The 26141-nt window shown below is 43.1% G+C and overlaps 1 protein-coding gene across 1 annotated transcript; it reads right to left on the bottom strand.

Moving 5' to 3' along the window:
• Positions 1 to 3294: 3294 nt before the first annotated feature.
• On the bottom strand, positions 3295 to 25885 carry TM4SF4 (transmembrane 4 L six family member 4). The gene is made up of 5 exons (XM_058295138.1): positions 25491 to 25885; positions 24758 to 24847; positions 14641 to 14777; positions 5879 to 6068; positions 3295 to 4114 (listed from the first exon to the last, which is right to left on the bottom strand). The coding sequence occupies exons 1-5, from the start codon at positions 25662 to 25664 to the stop codon at positions 4097 to 4099; spliced, it is 609 nt and encodes a 202-aa protein (XP_058151121.1). The 5' UTR covers positions 25665 to 25885; the 3' UTR covers positions 3295 to 4096.
• Positions 25886 to 26141: the final 256 nt, after the last annotated feature.

The following is a 26141-nucleotide window of genomic DNA, read 5'->3' as shown; positions in this document are numbered from 1 at the left end:
ACTCCATAGATTAGCACCCATAGAGTATGGTCCATCCTAGAATTCCCTCTCTTGCATTTCAAGAGTTCTATGCCGAGACAGGTAATTACTCTTTGTCTGTTGGCTAAATATGGGGTGCATTGCACATATTCTTTTCATGAGACCAATGCAACCTTCAGTCATATCCTGTTGCTACCTGGGTCTTCCTAGACAGTAAAATTGTGATGTCTCTTTTGGGACACCCCAGCTGACCATTGGTTTTGCTGCCCACATCGGGAGAGTCCCCAGAACCCTCATGTCTTCCTTAAGCTGCTCAGATCAGAGTTGTTCCCGAACCCCGTGGAGACACTCACCAGGGCTGGCCATTGAGAGAAGCAGCAGAGAGGCATTGTCATCCTACTTCTGATCTTGTTCAGCACTTAGCTAGTGGTCTTGCCTGAAATTGTAGCTAGTGTGTTTTTGTAAAAATTCTATACCCTTTTCTGTCATCATTAGTAACCCAGGTCCATCAGCATATTATGAGTATGTAGCTGGATGATATATATATATATATATATATATAAAATATATATATATTCTTTTTAAGATTTATTTTTTTCTCTCCCCTTCCCCACCCCTGCCCCAGTTGTCTGCTCTCTCTGTCCATTTGCTGTGTTCTTCTGTGTCCGCTTCTATTCTTGTCAGTGGCACCGGGAATCTGTGTCTCTTTTTGTTGCATCATCTTGCAGCTCTCTGTGTGTGCGGTGCCATTCCTGGGCAGGCTGAAGTTTTGTCGTGCTGGGCGGCTCTCCTTACGGGGCACACTCCTTGCGCTTGGGGCTCCCCTATGCGGGGGACACCCCTGTGTGGCACGGCACTCCTTGGTGCATCAGCACTGCATGTGGGCCAGCTCATCACACAGGTCAGGAGGCCGGGGGTTTGAACCGCGGACCTCCCATGCGGTAGGCGGATGCTCTGTCCGTTGAGCCAAGTCTGCTTCCCTGGATATTTTGAGATAATAATTTGGGTTCTGTTTTCTCTTCCTAATATTTTTTCTTTTCCAATTTTCCCTATCCAAGCAGGCCTTTCTCCCTTTGCTCTTCCACCCAAGGGAATTCTGGAGCCGGCTGGGAAACCTCAAGAGTGACCTAAGCCAAAGTTCTAGTGCAGTACACTCTGAGTCAGAAACCAAATGCACTCATAGAAATAGTTTTATTCTTATACTCATGGATCTGTGCCCTGAGATTGCTGCAGCCCTCTATTCAATTTGTACCACAGATGCCCACCTCTTAAATTTTTTCGAAACCTCCCTACAGTTTATTTCAGGGCTAGGGACACTACTTCCCTCAGTCAGAGGGCACAGAATAAGCAAAAACATGTGCTCTGGGCACCTGCATTCACACAACAAATCTAATATGACACCTATTATGTGCTAGGTCCCATATTAGGCACTGGAGATGGAGATTTGAATCAGACACTGTCCTTAAGGAATTTGTAGTCCAAAATGTAGGGATAAAAGCTGTGTACTCAAGTAAGCCATCAAAGTTAGCACAGAAAAAAAAAAGTTTTTTAATAAAAATAACAAAGAAAAAAAAGTTAGCATAGAAGGAGGAGTTTCTGGATAGTCTTAAGAGCATCCTTAGGTAGGAGCGGGGAGAGCTTTCTCCCAAAGGAGGGACCCATTCATCTTTCCCCTTTGTCTCCAGTTTCTATACTTTCATCCATGGTCAGCTATTTCCCCTAAATTTATGGTAATTGTATTTGAAAAAGGGCCTTTTGTGCAAAACTTGTTAAAGAATTGTTTCAGTTCCTCATCCTGTAAAATAATGAGACTACATTTGATGATGGCCACAATTTTGTGTCTAAAATTCTAAGTTGATGAAAACTCCTAAATAAGAAATTGATGCCTCTTGTCCATATTCTTATTTCCTTATCAAAGAACTCTGGTAAGTGAATCAGGCCTAAGAGCCTGAGCTCTCTGGACTCCTGGACATCATCACCTGGTCACCCTTTAGCATTTTGCATGGACTCCCTTATCTCAACAGTAATCAGTGAAGTGTGAGCTCCTGCTGGGTCACAGTGGGGCCCGATTCATCTTTATCCTCCATGCTTGTCAGCTGGTGGTCTAAGTCAATGATCACTCAAAGTGGCTGGATTTAAGCATTACCTGGTGAGCTTTAAAAACTAAATAATAGGAAGCAGATGTGGCTCAAGCGATGGCGCTTCCGCCTGCCATGTGGGAGGACCTGGGTTTGATCCCTGGGGCCTCCCAGTGAAGGAGAAGAAGAGAAAGCGAGCCCAAGCGGTGAGCCAGTCCTCACGCGAGTGCCCATGTGGTGAGCCGGTGCCCCCTGTGGGTGAGCCGCACAGCAGGATGGTGACACAGCGAGAGAGACAGGGGGGAGTCAAGGTGAAGCACAGCAAAGACCAGGAACTGAGGTGGTGCAACTGACAGGGAACCTCTCTCCCTATCAGGGGTCTCCAGGATCAAATCCCAGTGAATTCTAGAGGAAAGAAAATGAGAAGAGAAGACAGCATAGATAGCAAAAAAAAAAAAAAAAAAAAAGCAAGGTGGGAGGAAGAGAAGGGGGGGAAGTAAGTAAATAAATAAATCTTTAAAAAAACACACAACTAAATAATAGACAAAAAACAGACTTCAAGGTCTAATATTCAGATTTTCAGATTCAGTAGATCTAGACTGGAGCTCAAGACTCTGTAATATTAGACCATTTCTTAGGTTAGAAACACCCAGCTTAGAGAACCACTGGTCTAAATGGAATTGAAACCTTCAGTGTGTGTGTGTTGTGTGTGTGTGTGCACATGTATAGTTCCCCCAACTAGATCCTAAGTGCCTATCGCCTGCCTATTAAGTTTCAGGTGCCAACAAGATCTCTGAGTTCCCATTAGAGTGAGGGCAAAATCGCCGAGTGTAACTCTTTGTGTTCAGGGCCAGTACACAGTAGGCACTTGGTGCTGCTTTGTTGATTATGAGAAACCAACCTTTTAATGGGCCTGACTTAGAAGTGCTGCTTACCTACTCAGCAGGTGCAGAAGTGAGACTCTCCTCATTATTCTTTCAGTGATTCTCATCGTGTGTCAGTCATGTTGACAATCCCATGGACCTCCTTGTTTCATCCTTAAGTGACTTTCAGATTTATTGGATGACTGATTTTCTTTCAAGAGTTCTTTTACAAATGAGGAAACTGAGGCTTAGAAAGTAATTTTCCCACCATCACCAAACTGGTATGTAGTGGAATTGGGATTGAACTCAAATCAACAAAATGTATTTGACGCCATAGTATGCCTGACTCAAAAACCAAAATGAGTGTCTTAATATAGCTTATAGAATTACTAATATTTATTACCTTAATCCCGGACAATAGATTGACAAAATCATTTCCCAAATTAACTCTTTTTTTCCAAATCAATTTCTTAAAACATTTTTTTGTTTGTTTGATCAAAGGAAGAATTCATAGAAAAGATAGGAAGGGGGTGTTATTCATTCCATCTTTTGCCCTTCTCTCCCAAAACACACATAATTTTTATTATATAACCTCTGAGTTCTGATTTTAATACATATAAATTAACCCTGGCAAATAATGGCAGACTGAAAAGAGTAGCCACAAGTAACTCACACGAATGGGCAATAAAAACATCAAGTAAAAATTATTTATGACATATAAACATTTCTTCCCATAAATCTTGAAAACAAAAATTAGTCTTAGATTCTCGTTTTCAGTGTATTTCCCCCCTTTGAATTATGTAAAACTTTCTAGAGATATAAACATGTTTATATACAAAGAGGCAGTATGGCAGTGCATGTGACTTGACACGTTTTTCAATTTTAAGGAAAAAAAATCAAGAAAAATCTGCTTTAAAGGAACCTGATTTCAACTTCTAAAAGATGAATATGAAAGATTTATTCACCTAGTTTAAGTGGCCAAACTATTTTACATTTGAAAATCATGTAAAATTCTAACTTGGGCAAAGCAAATGGAGAAGGAGTGACCCTGCCCCCCTCCCTCAGCTTTGCCTGTTAGGAAGCAGATAGGAATTGACAACCTCCAGAAGAAATAAGTTTAATGTATTTTCCCACATCCTGTAGAGTTAGAGCATCTCATCATCTCATCGTAGACGTTTAAATTGGTGCATCTCCCTAGAGGGTGGAAAAAGTTAATTAATCATAATGTCTTTTTTCTTTCTTTCTTCCCCACCTCCCCCTCTTATTACTCCTGCTGAATGTTTCCTGTATTTTTCAGACTTTGTTTCAGAGCTTTAATCTGCCATTTACCCACATTTAGGTGGAAAGAGTTGAATCTCAATTGTATTCTGCATCCTCATTAGAAATCGTTTTGATGAGAGGCACAGAGAGGTCAAGTGATGTGTTTAAAGGCACGTCTTCCAGTAGAGACGCCCGGATTTGAACCCAGGGAGGCAGGTCCAGAGACGGGGCTCCTCTCCTTGAGGCTGTGCCGCTTCCGTGACCTTTTGCCCTTCGTGAGTAATAGTCACTACCATTTACGGCGCCTCGTAATCATCAAAAAGGTCCACATTTACCACCCTGGGGTGCCCTCAGCAGGCTGCGGAGGTGGGTATTAAAAACCACATTTTACAGATAAAGGAATCACTGGGAGGATTCGCTGGGCGGGCCACGCACCCTGCGTTCACGCCAGGGCCCCTCCCTTGCATTTTAACCCCCGCTGCCCCCTCAGCTGGAACTGTGCCGGGCTCCGGCGAGCGCCCTGACAGCCCCGCCGCCTGGACTTTCTCTGGGAGTTAGGCAAGAGGCGGCCTGGGTGCGAGACGCAGGTTAGGCAACTTGTTCCGCCCCTCAGCTAAGAAGGCGCGGGCCAGCGGGAGCGCAGGTCCTGCGCTGTGCGCGGCGGGGAGCAGCGCCCCGCAGCTGGGAGGCCGGCGGCCAACAGGAAAGGAGCCCCAGCAGGCTGCGCTTTTAAAAATGCAGCTCTCAGGCCCCCTGAAGTATTTATGATTGAAATTTCATGATGCCTGCAGTTTAATTTCCAGTAGTTCAGAGAGGGGTGGGAGAAGCAAAATAGTAACAATGTGTGGATCTCGGCGAAAGTATACACGTTCTTTCAAATTTTATGTGGATTTGAAAGTAAAAGAAAAAAAAAAATGCCTGTTGGCCTATATTGTGTATATTGTGGTTTTCTGGAGCCTGTACACTCATAGGTGTGGAATCCATTTATTATATATATTTTTTACTATTGAGTTATTCAGTCATTATGATTGCTGAAACGTGGTGTCTGAATAAACGAAACTCACAGGAGAGTGTCAAAGTACTAGAGGTAAGTTTAAAAATTGACAGATAAACCTCAGATTTGGTAAATTATTGCCTATTCGAAGAGGCACATACTCAAATGCACCACCTGGTTAAAATACATGGTTTTCTCTTATGCAACAGCAGGAAAAGAAATAGCAGTGTTTGAAATGATGTAGCTGATTTGGCAAATAAGAATTCATTTTGGATGAATTACGAGATTTAAATGCGCAATATTCTTAACTACTTTAATAAAAATAGTTTTGGTCGATTACTAACTTATAGTTTTCTTTGAGCCCAGTTGTGTTTAAATGCTCCCGAATTTTAATACAAAACAATAGAACTTAAAAATAATAGGGAAAAAAAAAACCCTCAATAGGCAGTGAAATTGATCTGTAATACATATAATTTATAGTTGACATTTTTGAACTTTTAACTTAAAGTTTTATAAGTAATATAGGATTAAAATAAAGGATAAATTTGCTTTCGAATAATATAGGCTAAAAGAAAGGCAAAAGCCGAAGTGCTCTCACCGACCAACGATCGCGGCCTGACCTGGCCTCCTGCAGGAAGGAGAGAAATGACAGAGACCTGGACTTACCCCACAGCAGGAGAGAAATGACAGAGACCTGGACTTACCCCACAGCAGCCACAGCACTGGCAGTCGCCACACAAGGCCCCCAGCAGGCCGTTGACCACCTGGATGGCACAGAGAATGATCTGGATTCCTCCTATCACCAGCAGGAGGGAGAAGAGGGTCAGGTTCCAGGGAATCACGTCGGCAGGCTCTGTGCACCTGCTCCATAAAGCCTTATCTTTAAGGTAGTCCCTGTCAATGACACAAGGGAAAGGGGGCAGTGGTAAAACATAAGCAGTACTCGAGAGAGTCTCTGTGAACCATTTTTCCTTGTGTAATTCTTTCCATCCAAAATGTTAGCTCTAAGAGAAGGTACCCTGCAATAACAATTAAAAAAACACACACACACAACATTTTAATGAAGTACGTCGTTATGTGCCAGACCCTGTTCTAAACAGTTTGCATATCTTAACTCATTTATTTCTCATGGAAACCTTATGGTTCTTTTTTATACAGTTCAAAAATAAGGACATTAAGGCAGAGAGAGGTTAAGTGACTTGCCCCAGATCACACGGCTAGTAAGTGACGATTTTTGTGAGCTCAACAAGACAAGGGGTAAGTTCACAATCTATGGCAGGGCCAGGAAAATGAAGACTTCCCAACAGCAGAAATTCACAGATGTTCATGGCTTTTATCCTAGCCGTTGCTTTAGAGGCCTTTTTTTTTTTTTTTTTTTAAAGATACTTGGATTACAGAAATGTTACAGAGAATATACAGGGGATTCCCATATGCAGAGGCCATTTTTAGTTTTGCCGAATTATCTTTCAAAGATGTGAAGACACATACGGTGAGATCGGGTCATGTAGTCAGAGAGAGGAGCCTGATTATTTTTCTTTTCCGTTTTTTTTAAATTCCTCCCTCCCCCCGTGGCTTGCTTGCTGTCTGCTCACTGTCCATTTGCAGTGCGTTCTTCTGTGTCTGTATTTACTAATTTTTTATTTATCCCTCCCCCCCCCTTCTCTCCCTTTCTGTTGCGTCACCTTGCTGTGTCAGCTCTCTGCGGTGCTTTGTGGGCTGGCGGCTCTCTGCGGCATGTGGGTGAGCCTGCCTTCACAAGGAGGCCCCAGGCTGTGAACCCAGGGCCTCCCATATGGTAGACAGGAGCCCAACTGACTGGGCCACAGCCGCTTCCCTTGATTATTTTTAAGGTCAAATTTTAGCCAAATTGTGAAAATTGACTCAGCTGTATTTTTGTTAACTTTTGCAGGGATTCCACATGCAAAAATATTTTATTAATAATTTTTAAAAGGAAGCAATAATCTGCTGCCTTAATATCTATTTTACATAAACTTTGAGTCAGGAGAAAAATCTGTTCACTGCAAAATAAAGGCATCATACCTTTTTTTTTACATTTTAAAATTTTTTAATTTTTTAATTTTTAAAAAGGCATTGTACCTTGAAGGAGAAATCTTTAAGACAAAAATGAGAGAAAAGTTAGTAAAATCCTGTTGATGATTATAATTCCTTCTCATAATCTTAGACTCATAAATCGTTCTCTCCCTCTTCCTTAACACTTCCTCCATCATTTTAGGCTCAGTGGAAAACTCTCCATCTGGCGTTCCCTTTACTTTCAGATCTTGACGATTGACCCTATTTCTGATAGATTCTCTAGTGCATCAGTACATATTTATTTAAACATTCTATATTCTATGTTAATATTTTGAAAACTCTTTTTTTAAAGATTTATTTTTTAATTTCTCTCTCCTTTCCCCTAACCCCCAGTTGTCTGCTTTCTGTGTCCATTCATTGTGTGTTTTGCTCTTACTTTAACAGAGCAGAAGGAATGAAGGAATGAGCATTTGCTTTCAGTTTGAAAATAAAACATTGTTTTTAGTATTAATTCACCTTTCAATAAGAATGTAGGGTTGGGAACCAGCCTCAGCAGACCACTTGCTAGTTGTGTGACCTGTGGAAAAACACTGGGTCCTTATTTGTAAAATGGGAATAACATTATCTACCTGTGTCACAGGGTTATTTTAAGGATTAAATGAGTTAATACAAGTAAAATGCTTAGAAAAGGGCCTAGTATATAGTACATGCTCAATAAATAGTAGCATTGTTAATTTTTTTTTTCTTTATCTGAGCAGTCTGGGTTAATGGAAAGCATCTGGTAATTTTGGATTCAGATGAACCTGGGCTTGTGTTTTCCTTGTACAAGTTACTTAACCTCCTTTAACATCAGTTCTTTACCTATATAAAATGCGCTAAGTGAAGCTACTGGTTGTGAGAATTTACTATAATACACCCTATGTATGGTTAGATACAACACGTTTTTGTTTTTTTAGTACTTTTAAAAATATATAAAATTCCCCATGTTTCTATTCTTCATTTCTCCATGTGGTCCTTTATATATTTATAATTTGTGAACTTGGTGATTTTTAAGAAGTTACAAAGATGCGATATTTTCTGGCACACTATAAAGAAAAGACCTCAAGATGAAGTCATGGGCAAGCCTGCCTCTGTCTCTCACCGAGCGTTTGCACGGTGGTGGGACGACAGCACCTCCTGGTGGTGACACTGGTGAAGCGCTCACAGGATCGAGGCGGACTTGGCAGCAAGGATTGAACTGAGGTGTCTGGAGAACATCCTTTCAGTCCCACTCCTGCTGCTGCCCTACCCCTCCCAAATACATAGCTGTCCCCTGGCCCTTCTTCTGTCCCTCCTAACCTTTCAGGGGCAGGCATAGGTTCTGAGAGCCTCAGTAATCCTGGCAAAAGAAGTCTGCATTGTCCGTGCCGGTAACTGCCATGTTGAACATTCCAACCCCCAGGGGAGGGGAGGCGCTAATTTTTCAGGGCCCTGGTAGCTAATCAAATTCTCACATTTTGTGAAGCAAAGAGCTGAGGCAGTTTCTCCCTATTTGAATGACTTTGTGAAGCATCGAATTACTTTGACAGGCATTTCCACCCGATCTGCAGTAATTGCATCGACGTTGGAGTAGAACACCATGGATTTCTCAAAGCTGACTTCCCACCAGCAGCAAAGGCAGCTGAAGGAGGGCGCAAGGGGAGCCTGGACGCTTTGCCTAACGTACTTTGCCTGGCTGCCGCCTCCTCGGTGCTCCTCCTGCTCTGAGACGGGGTTGGGGACCCCCTCTGCCCTTCCCAGGACCCTTCTCTCCATCTTGAACAGAGCATTGTGACCCTGTGCTGCCATCATCTGTCCACTGTCTGTCTTCTCTTGAGGACGGGAAACTCTCAAGGGCAGAGACTGTGCCCTATTCCTCAGTCCCCAGGGCCAGCCCAGAGGCTGCTCAGGTAAAAGCAGTAGCTAGCATTTATGGGGTCCTGACCATGAGCCAGGTACTAGGCTAGATGCTTTGCATGCATCACGTTTCCTAATCCTGCTGGACTTGAAAGGTGCCATGCATTGAGTAGACTTCAGTACTTATCCGCCGAATGAATGACCATGTCCGCATTTTACAGATTATAAAGCTGAAGTCAAAAAATGGAAGCTTAGATTTGATCTCAAGTCTGACACCAAAGCCAGTGTTCTTAATCATTATACAAACTTCCTCAATGCATGTAGTTATAGCTCTTTAGGAGATTTAAAACATGATTTAATTATGTAATTTGATTTGCACTGTAGATTATACTAGTATGTCAGTCAAAGTTTACCAGTACCATGATAAAGAGATTATTCTCTCTGAACCTCCGTGCAATTAGCTGAAAGGACTGCAATTAAACCACAACATTGTTACAAAGCCATAGTATTTGGAAAGTTCTAATTCATATCATCAATTCTATTTATAGTAATGAGTTATATTCATATTGATGAATAATAAGACTGTTTATCAAGTGGTATGTGGCAGGAATCGTGCTAAGTGCTTTAGGACATGAAGTTATTTCTCTCTCGCCTGACCCTGTGAGGTAGATTTTGCTGTCGACCCCATTTCACAGACAGAGCACTACAGACCTAAATGCATCACCCCGGGTCACGCCACTGATATTTGGCAGAAGTGTGTCTGCAGCCTAAGTCGTCCCAAGGGCAAAGGTGATTCCTAACATTTGCGAAGTGTTTCCAGCTCCCTGAAAGCTTGCAGCATGCAGTGTGTCTCAACGTCACTCCACCAATGTGGCTTTTAGCTCTTGGGAATATGTTCATAAACAGCAGATGGGGTTCATTGCAGTAAGTGGTCTTTATGGTGCAACTGAAGGCTTTCTTAATGGAAAGTCCCGGCAGAACGTTATGCATGCAGCTCGGGGTCTTGGTGTCAAGCCTCGGATGTGAGCGTCCTCTTGGTGATACTGAACTCTCCCCAGGGAGCAGAACAGGTTGCAGCCTGACCGGGAGTGTCCTGCTTCACTGTGTCCCTGCCCACTGCTGAACTTCCTTGGCTCTTTCTCTGGCTCGCCCTCCTGCTGGTGTCCTGATGCCCTATGCAAGCTATTTCCCTTCCAGCAACTCAGGGTCAAGGTTAGAGGTCAAAAGGGAAAGACAACCATTGTCTCAGAGAGGAAGACCTCGGGAGGGAAGGAGGTTCTACTTGGGGAAGCCAAGAAGGCATTTGTCAAAATCTCCCAGGTTTTGTTTTGTTTTGTTTCCTTTTGGATGCAACTTTAGCATGATTCCCAAAGATAGAAAAAGTTACCTGTGTTTGTTCTTTCAGTGTTATCACCATCAAACATTTCTGAGGAAAACAGAGCTAAATCCTGTGGCATGAAAGGGGCACCTCAAGCTGAAAATCTGAGTCCACTTTGGTGGCCACCCCTCTCTCCTTACATGTGATCCAGAGGATTCCATCTCAGTCTCTGAAATTTGTCTCCTCCTTTCCAGCCCCAGTTCCACTGCCCTAGAGATGCTCATTATCTTTTCTGGATTATTACTTCAACCTCCTTGTTGTCTCTCTCTTCAGTTATGGATCCAATCTGTTCACCCTCCACACCACTGCCAGCAGGATCATCCTAAATTTCCATACTGGTCCCATCATGTCCTGCTTGAAGGCCTCTGCCGTTGATCCCTGATGACCTGTAGGACTTTCCTGCCCTCCATCTCATCCCTGTCGTGAGGTATCTCCTTTCTCTCCTCTTCCCCTCATTCTGCCTGAGCTGCAGGTCATACAGTATCCCGATATGCCGTCAGCACGTCAGGTCATTTTTCATGGCTGCATGAGGACTTGCTGTTCTCTCTGCCTGAAGTGTGGTTCCTCTCCCTCTCTGGAAGGTGAGCTTCTGCTTGTCCTCTCTATATACCTTCTCAGAGAAATTCCCCTTGTGCTCCTTTTTCCCTTTAATCACTTTCTGCATTATGAGGAGCTGCTTCATGTTGTCATCCTAAGCATGGCTTACCCATGTCTGTCTGTCTTTGTTCATGTCTGGGAAGGTTCCAGTATAAAGTAGAGTCCTGACAAACTGCTTTTGTTTTGAATTCTCCTTCTACTAATTACTAACTGTGGAGATTAACCTCTTTGAACTTCAATTTTCTCTTCCCAGGGTAAGAATTTTTCTTAGATTTCTTAGGAAGATCAAGATTATGTATGTAAAAGCACTTAGTACTTAATCATGAAGAAGGAGAAAAGAAGGAAAAAGGAGGAGGAGGAGAAAGAAGTGGAGGAAAAGAGGAAAAAGAGAAGGAGGAGGAAGGGGAAGAAGAAGGAGAGAAGGAGGAAAAGGAAGAGGAGGAGGAAGAGCAGGAGGAGGAGAAAAAAGCAGCAGCAGCAGCAGCAGCAGCAGCAGCATCTGCTTGGTGATAAACTAAGAGGAAAAACTGTCCTGAGTCCTCTTGCATGGTGTCCTGCCACTGACTGGTCCTTTCTAGTCACTAAGTAGCTGCTATATGTGTATTAGGTTTGCAGCTATAACAAAAACTGCTGCAATGCTTTCATACTTGAACCTAATAGATAAAATGAATTCATGTTGTAGTAAAAAATAAATAAAACAAGAATAAGGGATGGGAATCACAGAGGCCCATGAGCTTTGCTGGTTTGGAATTTAGGCAAAAAGGAAACAGAATGAATGAATATAAACTGTGTTCAAGAAAGAACACTGTTACTTGGAGTCAGAAAACTTGGATTTAAGCTTCAGTCAATAAGAAACTGTATTCTTTTGGGCAAGTCACTTGTCCTCTCTGGGCCTTTGCTATCTTACCTCTGAAGGAGAGTTCATAATCTTCTGAACTTTCTATGAGGGTCAAATGAAAAATTATGGGTAGAAGCACTTTGTTAACAAAAAAATACCAAAGTAACAGGAGGTTTAATTATTGTTATAAGAAACTCTCAGTCAGAAAGAAGGTTTAGAGGTGGCAATGGAAGATAAGATCAAAAAGGAATGTGGATTCTTGTATCAGAAGATCGGAAACAGGATGTGAGGAAACAATGGAATGCTTATGAAAGTATGCCAGGTGGCAAAGAGGATGCAGTGAGACACACTTTGTCTAGACCCAGCCTTCTGAATGCCCTTCCTATAGAAGTCATAATGTATTTTATGCTTTGCCTAGAAAGTGGACTTGCATTTTATGTGGGATTAAAATTCTAAAGTCTGTGAAGAAAAATACAAATAATCAAAATTACTATTGAATAGCCTGTTAGTCACCTGAAAACTGTAGTATATATGGTTTTATAATACACATACGTTCAGTAATTTTTAATCATGTTATAGAGTGAAGCCACTGTGCAGATGTCTAGATGTTCAAATCATTCTCTTCTTGGGTAATTTTCAAAGCCCTACAGTGATGGAGGATGGATAGAAAATTCTGAAATGTTCCTGCTTGCCTGCAGAGTTTATGTGATTCTGTTTTTCTTATTAAACACCCATAGTCTAATACATGTTACTGGATGGGTTAGTTGTTGTGAAGATTAAATAAATTATCATATGTGAATGCATCTATTACAGAGTAATGCTCAATAAATGGCTATGATGTGAATGAAAACTTGGTTTACCAGCACGACAAACACAGAGTCCTTTGGAAAGTGGTTTTCTGTCCTTCCTTGAGTTGGCATTTCCTGTGGGCCACAGGCCAGCTGTCGCTCTCTTCACCTTGGGCACCAGTCCCATCACATCCTAAACAGGTGTGAGTGTGTGAGCGGAGGGCGTTAGATACTAACTTTAAAGCACAGGAAGCCAGTGCCTTGCTTTGGAGTGTTTCTTTGGCATTGGTTGTGTTTCCTTTCTCCCTCCCTTGTTGCAGGCACAGATTTATTCTAATGGATCGTAGTTCATCAAAAGTAGTATCATTTACACAACAGAAAAAAAAAAGAAAATGTATTTAATGCTACATTGATACTGCTGATGGAAACAATGGGAGGAGGGGCCCTGAAAGAAAACATGTCCTGTAGTTTCATAGACGTACCCCTAGGTGGGAGAGAGCGAACTATCAGGGAGAGAACCTCAAGAGCCGGCTTAGCCTTCTGATGCCTGAGTTCTGTGTTCAAGCCAGCCAAATCTATGGCACTGCAGCTCTAACAGTTCCCTGCAAGATGAGTGCTTGCACAGTGAAGAGAACACAGTGACTGTTGGCCATTTTAGTATGTTAGAAGTCTTGTGTGCCTTTTCAATTGTGGGAGCGGGCAGGGATAATTTTTATGTGGAAAACATGTAAACGTACTAAGACATCACATTTGAACAGAACTAGTACTGACGACCACCGCAGTATGAAGCTTGCTCTTGAGGGTTTAGGTGGTGCTTCTTCAGATTTTCATTGTAAATGAATGATAGTGATTCAAGTTCATAAAATGGTTCTCGAGAGGCTCTTAGGCGTGGATCCATGCCTAGGAAGACTCAACAACCATATTTCCCCAAACGGAAGCATCCATATTGGGAAGCGTCAGTCACTGGCCAGGTACCAGGGTTGCGATGGTGAACACAACACATTGGCTCGGGTCCTCCTGGAGGCTGGAGCTGAGTGCAGCATGGCAACAGAACTGCGCAAGGATGGAAATGCTCCAGCTAAACCCCTAACTACTGGCCACATGTGGCTAGTGGGGTTGAGGGATTGAATTTTAAACTTTATTTCAGTTTAATTAAATGAAGTTCAAATAGTCACACAGGGCTTTTGGCTACTGTATTGGACAGCACCGGTCTGGTGGGCAGAAGGATGTGTAATCAGAAGAGCCTGAGGCACAGTCAGAAGACAGGAGATTGAGCCCTGCCCCTGCCCCACAACTAGCTGTGTGCCTTTTAACAAGGTAAATTTATTAATCCTACTTTGGCAGAGAGTATCTCTTGGGGGTCCCTGTGGAGTTTAAATTATACATTTGCGAAAAATGTTCTTCATAAACTACCAAGTAGTTTGTAATTTTAAGTGATTTTATAATGAGTTCTATTAGTGCGAACTGTCGCGAAGTTTCCATAAAGAACCTACATTGTTTTCAATGTCATTTTCTGTAAATTTGCATCTGAAAAGCTTGGGTGTTAGTGAAAGTCTTTGAGTCCAGTTAGTGAGTAATCTTTTTTGTTTTCCATCCTAAGATATTTTATGGAAGCTACCACTCTCTACTTATTAACATTATTAGTTGTCTATTCTTGCTGCTAATAAATATTTGGGGATGTGAGTGGTGACATCACAAATATCCCCCTTCCCTCAGGTCTTCTGAGGGCACTCTTATTTAGTGATTTCTCCTGGTGTCTGTCAAAAGAGCAGCTAAAGGTGAGCCCTTATGCAACTTCACCCCACTCCACTCCATCTCCAGCTCTGTCTCAAAGGAGCGACATGCCTGAGACTTTCATGATCAGGATGATGTGACATTTTGCACGGTGTCTTGTCTTGGGCGATTTACCCACCCATGCCCCTTGTGGTGACACTTGGACATTGCAGGGTGTAGCCTTACCCGTCCTGGAAGGGGTAGCCCCAAGTATTATTTGCCATGCGACATTTAGGACCCTTGTTAATTGACACGGCTGAGATGACGAATGAGTATCCAGCACCCACGATTCCAACTGCCGCAAATATTGAGGAGGTGAACATCTGAAAGAGAAGCAGAGGGTCAGCCAGGTTCTTAAGGTAGTCTCGAGGTCAGGCTCAGCAAATCTAAGCGTCCTGTTACCATGGTGACTACGAGGACGTGATAGGGTGAGCCAGTCTTCAGAGCAGATGAGGCCTTCGGGGACTCCGAGAACAAATTTGGTGTCTCCTGCTTCCTCTTCTCTCCCGTCTATCTATCTATCTATCTATCTATCTATCTATCTATCTATCTATCTATCTATCTATCTATCTATCTATCTATGGTCTAATGATTACTGAATTGCTGTGGTTTTGGTTCTCTATGTTTGAGCCTTGTTTTTTTTTTTTTTTTTACCTTGTTAAGGCTAAAATCTCCTTCACAAGGCTAATATGTAAAGCCAACCCATTATAGAAACAAAGAATCTTACAATCGACAATGGTCTTAAAAGTTTTATGGTCTGATCCTCCTGCTGAGGCTACGTTACTGTGGAGTCTCCTGTGGCAGGCAGGCTCTGCATATGAAACAGAGTAGAAGTCTAGAATCTCCCCTTATCAATCCTAGTTACATTCCTTGAATCCAAACAAATTAAGTTCAATCTCTCTTTAAAACATCTCTCCTCCTCTTACCCTCTGAAAGTTTCCATTTCTTTGGGTTAAATAATCCCAACAATCCCAGTTCTTCTATATCTTTTTACATAACATTAATTAGTAAAATATAGTTTGGACTAGCATCTTTCTTCTTGTTGAGTTATAAAATCAAAATAGCATAATAGGATATGAAAGGTAAAATGAATCCCAGACCCCATCCAGATTAACCTGAGGCCCAGAGATGTTAAATTCTGTGATGTGTTTTCTAAATAGTAATTAAGATTGGAGTGGAAGAATTTTATAATTTTGGAAATGGAAATGGAAATGGAAAACTATTACTTCCTTACTTTGATGATTTGAAGGTATACTACAGAGAGAGTACTGCTACTTCCTCTGGGATGACTCAGCATAATGAAGGCACACACAGGGTCTTAGTTTTCTCATGTAAAAAATGGTCATGAGAAAATTGGAGGTGATAACCTAAGTTAAATGGCAGGTGTGTCCCCTCTCCCCTTCCCCTTATTAGTACAGTATATCACAGTATATGTTGGGGGAGGGGATTTAGTTGGGGGTGGAGAGGAACTAATTGTGACTGGAGATGGTTTATATTCCATTTCACCTTATATTTGGGTATATATGGTAATTTTCAGAGTTTTTCAATCTCAGTTAATCCTGTCACTTTTTTTTCATGAGTTCCTTTATGAAATTCACTTCCTTTGGGGAAATGCTGCTCTAATTCTTATGAAAGCTTACCTAGCTAGTTCTTTGTCTTTGAGCCATCTCCGTCCTCCAACCAAATTACTGTTCAGCTAGACACAACTCTAGAAATGGCCAGAATGTTCCAGTACAGCAAGGGAAACCTCACTTTCTTCTAAGGAAAGACTCTGAATGGTCTGGACACCTTTGTTGACATGTGGTCCTTCACATGTTGACTTGTGTCAGAGAAAAGCAGCTACGATTAAGAAAGCCCCTCGCTCACATCTTAAAACTGTTTAAAGGATTTCATAAGCCAGCATTTTCACTAGATATGGTAAAATATCCACAGAATTATATTTTCATATTAGAGAAGATCTCAAAAAAAAAAAAAAAGAGAGAGAGAAACGATTCTCTTATTTTATATCTAAGGAATAAAAATAGCTCTATCCAATGAGAGTCTCATTTAAGTCTTCCAACAAACCTGTGAAGTGGGTATTACCTACACTTTCCAGACAGGAAACTGAGGCTCCTGGAAATTAAGAAAATTGCTCTAAGTCAGGCAAACACTGAAGCGGTGGAATTGGGATCAGTCCCCACCCCCCTAAGTCCATGCTCTTAACTTGTGACTTTCTTGAGACACGTCTAGAAGGTAGTTGAGCTAGGGTAAGAACACAGGTCTCCCCCTTCCAGCTCTGTGCCCTGAACGCTCCACCCCTACACACACACACACACACACACACACACACACACACACACACGCCCATGACACTCTGCCACAAGCACTGGTCTCTGTTATTTGCACATTTCCTGGTGAATGCCACCAGTTCTCTTACAGAAATAAAACAACATATAAGGAAAACACCTTTTTGCTTATTTGACTTTCTGACTTTTAGTTCTAATGTTTAGTCAGAAATCATTGAACTGTTGGTTGTTCAGGATATTAGAGTATCTAAAATTGCTTTGCTGTCAGGGAAAGAGCGCATGCCTGTGAAGCACTTTGGGAGTCTGAGGGGACCTGGGTTCCAGCCCTCTCGGCCTCACCGGCACCCGATCCACTCAGGTCTCAGCTCCCCGTGGTAAAGAGAAGGAAGGGGCTGGCACATCCAGAAGGTCGCTTCAGTTAAAACAGCCCAGGATTTCAACACCCACTGCCTGGTAGTGAGAGGAGAAATTTGCCTGGTGCCATTCCTTCTGTGTGAGCTCATAAAGGATTGTAAATAGCTCACCTCTGGAAAATTTTAGCAGTCAAATATTTAAAGACACCAAAAAAATAAAAAAGAATGCAAACACAAACATTCCTCATTTTAGGCATGTCTAAGTAAATGAAAAATCAGACTGATATAAAATATCAAAGGGGTGAAATTTCCCTTTACCAAAAGAATTATCATTGCAAGCACCATTAAAGTAGAAACAACCAAGGGAAATAGAACACAGGCCGCATAAGTAATTTAAAACTTTCTGGTAGCCACATTCAAAAAAAAAAACAAACAAAACCAAGTCAAATTAATTTTAATAATACATTTGACTCAACATACCCAAAATATCATTTAACGTGTAATCAAAATAAACATTTACTAATGAGATATTTTGCATTCTTTTCGTACTAATTCTTTGACGTCTAGTATGTATTTCACATTTATGGCACAATTCAGATTAGTCACTTTTCACCTGCTCAATAGCCATATGTAGTCAGTGACTAGTCTATTGTACAGCATGGTCTAGAACATTTAAAAAAATGGACTTTTTGGAAGCAAAAGTTTAAAAAATGCATGGATACAGATTGCATTGAACTCATGATTATAGTTACTCTGAGGTGGGAGGAAACTGTGATAAGGGAGCACAGTGACTCTCAGTGGAATCAATGATGTTTTATTTCTCTATAAAATGCATCTGAAGAAAATATGGCACCAGGTTATGATTTCATAAAGTTGTAGGTGTTGTATTCTTATTTTGTGTTCAAATTTGAAATATAACACCTCAAAGTAAATAAAACGAACACCCCAAACACTGATTTTTCATAACTTTTTCAGAATGGACAAATCACATGGAGCAAGGTACACCTTACATAGTGTTGCCTTAAATTATTTCAATTTTGGAAGTCTTAAAAAATTGCCAGATTCACTACTCAGAGATATTACGTGCCTTAAAACTAGGACGGACAAACTCAGCATATAAATGCACTACATTCCCCCAAGCGAGGGGCATCTCCCTCGGGCATGAACCTCCCTGACAATAAGGGATCATTACTAAGCACCAACTAACAAAGCTTTTGGAAAAAGGCCTAGACCAAAATGGGGGAAGATTAAATACAAATGCGTTTTTATGGCTAAGAGATTTCAAAGTGAGTCGGGAGGTCGTTCCAGGGGGAACCTTTTTCACATCTCAGGAGGATCTCACTGACTGACACAGCAAACAGTGAGTGCCTCAAACAGTGGGGCTTCTAAGGGTTCAAGAGACATCTAGACACTACAGCAGGACAGACAACCCCAGGAAATCAGCACCCCGTTGGTGGGCCTCACCTTGGAATATATGATAACCTATCTCCCCAATGGATCAGAGTTAGACTCATTTATAATTTTCCTACACATGGTTCTTCTGCCCCTTTATTTGTCTTGTTAAAAATTTTTAACTCTCCTATATATTTTTATACTTTATTTTCTTTATTTAAAAAAATTTTTATTCCCCCCACCCCACCCCAAGATGGCTCCCTCATCTGTCTGCTCATCTTCTTACAGGAGGCACCAGGAACCGAACCTGGAACCTCCCGTGTGGGAGGTGAGTGCCCAGCTGCTTGAGTCCCATCTGCTCCCCTACCCCTTCAGTTTAAACCTACAATTAGCACTATTCCTGGTATGTATACGTCCCAGAGACCTAAATCTCCTGGCTGTTCATATGATGGTTGAGCCCTAAATCTCAGCAGAGTTGCAGCTAACACCTACTCTCCAGTTCATTGGGCTTACCCAGGACAATGTAACAAAAGGATGATGTTAGACAATATCCATCCCAAACAATAGAGAGTATCTGCAACTACAAGCAAGACAGTTCCATCCATCTGCCCCTTGGGATCTAAGGTCCTTCTCAGTCAGAAGCAGAATTGGCATCACCATCCCAAAATCCTCAAAATTGAGGAACAAACTATCATAAAGGGGAATGCAACCACAGACTAAAGTAGACTTACTTTTACTCTAGCAATGGAAGAACTTGTATCATTGATATAAGGGCAGTGGTCACCAGAGGTTCTGAGGGGAGGGAGAGGGAAGAATAGGTGTAACATGGGGCATTTTGGGGACATTGGAATTGTTCTGTATGATATTGTAATGATGGATACAGGCCATTATACATTTTGTCAAAACCTGTAAAATTGTGCAGTACACAGGGCAAACCATGCTTAGAACCATGCTTAGTAGCAATGCTTCATTATGCGTTCATCAGTTGTAACAAATGTACCACACTAATGAAAGATGTTTCCAGTGGGGGAAAGTATGGGGTGGGGTGGAGTGAGGTAGGATTTATGGGAATCCCCTATATTTTCAATGTAAGTTTTATGTAATTTAAAGCTTCTTTAAAAATAAAGAAAAAAAATTGGCATGGAATAACTTTGATATATCATGGGCTGCATGGTAGAAAATTTCTTACATTATTGAAATCAAATAGAATATACTAGAAAGAAGATACCAAAAAATTGGTGTTACTTAAAGTAAACAGACAGACGGCCAGAAATATCTCTGGAAGGAGACATAATAATTGGGAACATTGGTGACCTCTAGGGAGGGCAGCTGCCAGACTTTGGAGTCAGGAATGGGAAGCTTCCTCCGTGTTTGTACTATGCACATGCTCCACATAGTCTAAATGGATCAATAGTAAAAGGCGCCCTGTTGAGCAGTGGTCAAAGGCATGGGTTACAGGCAGGTACATCTGGGTCTGAGTCCTGTTTTCTCCCTTATAACCTTGGGAAGTTAATCACTCTCAGTCTCCATTTCCTTCTTTGTAAAATATGGTTCAATAATAAGTACTTGCCTCACAGAGGTTACAATATATAAGATTAACCTAATCAACAGGAAATAGGAAATTAAAGGCATACACCTCTAGGAAAGTCAAATAATTCCCAAGTTGGATGGTCTATTAGATAATGTCCAGTGCTTCACTAACAGGACACTAATACTTTTTGCCCATTTCCAAATTTTGAGTTATTTCTCATGACATTGAGAAGCACTTGATAAATATTGATGCAGTATCATATCCCATCACGTCACATCACATCGCATTATAATAATTTTATCATTTCTTCACACTTACTTTCCAAAAATAGAGAGAACAACTCCAGGGACAAAAATAAAAGTAAATAGGCTAATTCTTATGTTTGGTCAGTGCACATGTTCTGTTCACATTGCCAAAGAAATGTGTTTACGTATTTCCTGCACTCTCTTCCCCTGTAATGGAGGGTAAAAATGCCTTGTCATTAGAGTTCTCTAGTTCACCATTTGTCAACATTAAGCCCTCCCTCTCTGTCAGGCTCTGGAGTCAGACAATGTGGGACTGGATCCCAGCCCTGCTGCTCTCCAGTGGCATGTCCTCAGTCACACAGGTGCCTGTGTTGGCTGAGCCAGATGGAGAAGGCACTGGGGGATGGGAAGGAAGAAGAGTGGGTGGTTGGGGACATGGTACTTATTGATTTGGGCATTGGTAACTGGCTGGGAAAACACGTCTAGTGAGCGTGGAAGTTTCTTCTTAGCAGTATTTATAGAGATTAGCTGAAGTCTTTTGCCCTTAAGACAAGAATACCCTGCAATTTCTGCTTAGGCTGGGCTGGGGGAAGGGGGAGGAGTTAATACTAAACTTGCCTGAACCTCAGTTTTCTCGTTTATAAAAGGATAAAAGGAGGCGTTTAATGCCCAAACTCCAAGGGTTACTGTGAAGATTGAACCTGTATGGAAATCACCGGAAATCCCTCTTGGGTGTTCCCTTACTTCATCCGTCCAACAAGCATTTATTGAGGTCCTTTCTGCCCTCAGAGTGCCAGGCCACTGTAATCCAGCCCCTTCTCTGCACCCTAATCATTGCAAATAGCCCCACCCCACCCTCCAATCCTTGCAAGGTCCTTATAAAAGACAGCAACTACTATGATCCATTTTTACAGCAGATTTCAGGCACAGAAAACATTTAATGAAGAAATAGTTTTCCATATTTTAATTTCTTCCTTCCAGATAATCTTTCAAAGGAAATTGCTTTCTTATACCTCCCTCAAACTGGTTTTCATTCCAGGGAATGCAGAAGTAGCCCTGAAAGATGCCAGAGAGCCAATGTTTTCAGCCCTGGGGCCTCTGCATGTCCAAGTACCCAGAAGTGTTCACTCAGGAGCTATCCGTAGGGGGCATCAGGGATCTGGGCACGGGAAGAAGTGTGGGCACAGCCTGCTTTTGAACCAGACCAGGACGGAGATCTTCCCTCCAAACAGGCCTGCCAACCATCTGGCCCTGCCTAGGGTGGGGATGGGCCTTTATCTATCTGATACGCTTCCAGGATGCTGCAGGGCCAGCCTGCACTGAAGTATCTCCTGCGTCAATCCACCTTCGCTCCCATTATTAAAGGCACTCCTTTGAGTCAAGACCAAGGTCTCTAAAAGGCTCTAATTAAAGTACACACTTAGTATGGACAAATTGATAGAATTAATTAGCCACATTGGGCTCTGAGAGAGCAATGTTTTTAAAGAGTAAAGGGCAAGAGACTTTGAGCAGTCACAAAAAAGCTGCTAGGAGGTCACCAAGAATCTCCCGTATGGGAAAAAGAGGGCACAACCTGAAAACAACTTGAGTCTGGTTTTCAAAGCCCAACTTGAAAACACAGCTTTTGCCCTCGAGTCACTCGTCCTGGCCCCCGTGTGGAATAACTTATTTGGAAGAGCGCAGATGGCTGGGGTTAGGGTTCTGGTCTTGCTCCATCTCAGAGGAAAACCTGCCCATCCTTTTCTCAGCTTCACCATGAGACTATAAATGAGATGTTCTCAAGATTTTTTTCTAGCTCACTGTCCTGCTTTATTTCTATAATTACCGCATCCTGCTTCTAGGATTGATTCTTATGCCCTTGTTTCACCACCCAAGGAAAGGAACCAGAATGGTAAATTGACTTCTGGGGAATATTCCAGGAAGATGTAGCAAAGGAGAAAGAGACCAGGAAACAAATGATAGAGAGCAAGCCTGTTCAGACGGCAGCAGGAGGCCGCCCCGCAGCCTGTTGGCCTGCTCTGCTCCTGCCACCAGGGCCTGCCTGTCTACTGAGCAGTGTCTCTTCAACCGTGCTCTACAGAAGTCACTGTGCCTGGGACTCCTGGAAGGGAATGCATGAGCTTCGGGAAAAATAATTCAGATATTTAGCATTCCAGTGCTGATCAAATTATGCTGCAGCTTTTTTCTTTTTATCTGACAAAATACTTGTAAATATTCTACTCTAAAAACAATTACTGTTTGGTGCTCCATAGCCTCAGAGTATGGAGGAAATGTGGCTCTAAAACAGGAGGCGGGCACCTGATGCCCTTACAGGCAGGGCAGGGGCCCAAATCAAGCAGAGCAGCCAGTACCATGTTGCTTTTTCCGAAATCTCTTGGATTTTTAAATGTTGGCAGCTGACTAAAACAGAACAAAACAACAGCAGCAGAAACAAAAAGCAAAAATCCTGCTGCTGGCCACTCCATGCGCGGTCCCTGGTCCAAGGCGCCGGGCCGGGCACCGTGGTTCACAGTCGGAGCAGCTGATTCTTTCGTGGTCAGTCATGCAGTCACTCAGAGGAGTCAGCCTCTGGTCACACCACGGGTACATCTCGCCTGGGGCTCTAGGGGGCCCACACAGACAGCTCCGTTAGGCAGACCAGATATTTCAGATCCTTTTGGCTAGCCGTGCTTGCAGAAACCTGACTTTTCTGAGTTCCTCCTGGACTTACTCAATTCTAATTAAAACTTGTTTTGTGAAATACATTGAATCTATTTCACTTCTGACCACGTTTATAAATAAACCTACTATCAAACAAACAACGAATTGTGTTTTTTAGTCAGTCTTCAGCCTTTTACTTAACATCAAGGAATGAAATGCTGGATTTCTAAGCCATGACTCCTTTCTTTTTCATCATCCGATTTCCTTAATTGCTGATTTTTCAGTCATCCCCCACTTACCCTCCAAAAGTTCACAAGGAATAATGTGATTATACATCTAAGGAAAATTAGTTATACCTTTCTTCTTTTCCTTTATAATTAACTATATAAAACTGTTATATATTATGAATGTTATATGATTATATCAAACAAATTGTGGTGGGATTTTTCATCTCTAAGGGATGATTTTAAAGGCTATAATAACAATTATCCATGGTTATTTGGGACTTATGAGAGTATTAAGAGGGTGGCCACATTCTTTTTTGAATAATCTTAGTTCTTACACAGAAAACTGTCATTGTTTGCAGAGTGTACTAGCCCGTTTTCCATACATGCTCACTAAACAATTTTGATTGAATGAATAAGCAAATAATGAGAAAGAAATGTTATAAATGATTCTGTTTTGCAACAGATAGTGACACATTTCCTCTTCAGAAGTTAAGTTGAGCATGTATAGTTAGTTCATTCTTGGGGGGTCTTGAGTCTTTTAGATAGAAAATTGAAGAACGGGAGATTTCAGCAGGGGCCAGCCTTACCCATCATTCAGCCCAGTAATTCTGGTATCACCTCTTTCATTTTTGCCATATCAGTATACCACCTGAATTCTTAATATTTTTCCTTAAATCAACTCTCTATTTTATTCAAATAAATTTATATCGCTACCGTGAATGAAGAACTAGAATCATTAGCAAACGCAAACAAAATATTATTGAATTTTAGTTAAATAATGTTGCTTACAGGCTTGGAGCCTGAGGCCTTCTCTGTTGAAAAGGGAAATTGCTAAGGGTTAGAAATGTTAGGCACATTTCCACAAATGTTAGATTTTTTTCTGGATAAAGTCTAAAGGTTTGAGGGAGAACTGAGAAGGGCATAGCCTCCAGTTATCAACAGATACTTGTACCTCTGGGTTTCTCCAGAGCTTGCCCCATACGGGGGAAGTTCTGATGGAGCCCAGCCTCTCATCTTACAGGTGATAAAAGGGGCAGGAAGCAGCATAGTGCCTTCCCGAGGGCAGAAATGGGACGTGGGCGCACGTGGCCTGCATTCTAACCCAGCGCTCTTCGTCCTCGCCTCCCGGGAACTGTTGCCTGACCTCCTAGCTCGCCTGCTGGAAGGTGGACGGCCAACAGCGCAGGAGTCAGGAGTCTGGAGGCAGAATCTGGGTAAAAGCGGGGAGGCGCTGGGCCTCAGGGACAAGCAGCCTGGCCGCAGGGCAGACGGGAGCTTAAGGGCTCTGTCCTCAACCACGCACCTGCACAGGAGGCACCCCCGGGCCAGGGCGGGCATCCCTCGTGCGAGGCCTCCCGGCTGCGCAGGGGCCGCGGGAGAGCCGCAGCCGCCACCGTCCCTTCCGAGCCTGCTTTCCTCAGGCCACGCGCTCCCGTTTCCAGCTCTGCCACCCGCGTCACGGGCGGGGGCTCCGGCACTTCCAATGCACCGCCCTTGTTGCTGGGCATCAGCAGGAAGAAAGTCATCGGCATCCCTTCACCAGCTGTGCCCAGAATCCCCGCCGGGCGCTGGGGACTCCCCGCAGCCCCACGCCGCTTGGCAGACGAGAGCTGCCCCCGCGGAAACTCACCGCAAAGCGGTTCCCGCAGCTCTGGTTCCCGCAGCACCCGCAGCAGTCGCTGTTCTTCACGCCCAGGAACACCAGCGCCGGGAAGATCATCTAGGAGCAAGCGCAGGGCCTGAGCGGGGCAGGGTGGGCAGGGGGGCCCGCCGAGGCGCGGGGCAGGGTGGGCAGGGGGGCCCGCCGAGGCGCGGGGCAGGGTGGGGGGCAGGCGGGGGTTATGGAGGTTTCAAGGTCTAACACCCCGAGTTTCCGTGTTTATGGTGGGTTAGGGCAAGGATTCGAAACTGGCTCAGTTGTCATGAAGAATGAGACTCTTTTGCTTCCTCTCCTTCTCTCTCAATTCGAGGGTCCCAGCCCCTGCTGCAAGCACTGGGTGAAGGGATCTCAAGCACGTGAGTGAAAGAGGACGCCCCTGGCACCTGCTGCTCCCGGCGGTCTTAAGTCAATCAATTGGCTAGGAAAGGGTAGGGTTTCCTTGTATTGTTTCTAGGGCACTATCTTATTATAATAAAGACATTGTGCAGCCTTCATTTTCGTGTGTGGGACCCCTAAGAACTGCCAGCCCAAGCTTGGGGTTTTGTAACGCAATAAGTTTGGTGGATGGGTCCTCGACAGACCCCAACAGAGCAGGGGAAGCTAAGACACTGGCCTTTCATCATGCAGCGCTAGGGCTTCTATTAGCGATGCAGCATCATTCTGCTCAGTCAGCACCGGGGGATTTGAAGGCTTTCCTACTCACCAAGACCCCGCTGCCTAATATTCCTCCGAAAAACCAGACCTCGTCAGAGATACGGTCGTTGTTGTCTATCACTTTTCCTCCAGGGAAAAACAGCAGAATGTTAGCCAGGCTGCCAAGCACGGCGAGGGTTATGAGGTTGCCCCCCAGGCACTTGGCACAGCTCCCCGTACACATGCTGGCGAAGAAGAAGAGTGGCCTGGGGAAAAGGGCCTCGGCCTCCTTTGCGGCGCCTCTGCAAGGTTTTCGACTAGAACGTCCTAGTAACTGTCCCAGTACGATCCGTATTTTGGACCTGAGGACCGAATTAGCCTGTGAACCGTATCCTTGGAGTTGCTTTGGCTTCTCGAATACAGCAGCGTCTCCTGGTCATTTATATATTCTCCCGGACCTGAAGTCTATAAATGAGATTATGTTCAGAGCAACTGTTTTGCCATGGAGACCAATAACCTCTGTTAATAATCTACCAGCACAGACAAGACATGCTCATTATTGCAATCGAAGACAGAGCTTGAACAAAAAGCATTCAGAACACTGCACTTTTAAGCTCACCGTGCTCCTGCCCAAATAGAGAACTGCTTTCCCCAAACTCTTTATAAATCACTCACCTATAAATCAGGATAGTGAATTCTATCCTGGCTAAATTCATGTCCC

This window comes from Dasypus novemcinctus, chromosome 4 (assembly GCF_030445035.2).
Source record: "Dasypus novemcinctus isolate mDasNov1 chromosome 4, mDasNov1.1.hap2, whole genome shotgun sequence".
Taxonomy (NCBI): Eukaryota; Metazoa; Chordata; class Mammalia; order Cingulata; family Dasypodidae; genus Dasypus; species Dasypus novemcinctus.
This window is presented reverse-complemented; position numbering and strand designations above follow the sequence as displayed.

Bases quoted from the DNA above. Each gene is read 5' to 3' on its own strand.
- TM4SF4 (XM_058295138.1), bottom strand. From the start codon at position 25,664: ATGTGTACGGGGAGCTGTGCCAAGTGCCTGGGGGGCAACCTCATAACC. The intron at 14,778-24,757 runs GTGAGTTTCCGC...CTTCTCTTTCAG, and splicing joins GCTGCGGGAACCGCTTTGCG to ATGTTCACCTCCTCAATATT. The intron at 6,069-14,640 runs GTAAGGCTACAC...TGTCATTGACAG, and splicing joins GGCTACCCCTTCCAGGACGG to GGACTACCTTAAAGATAAGG.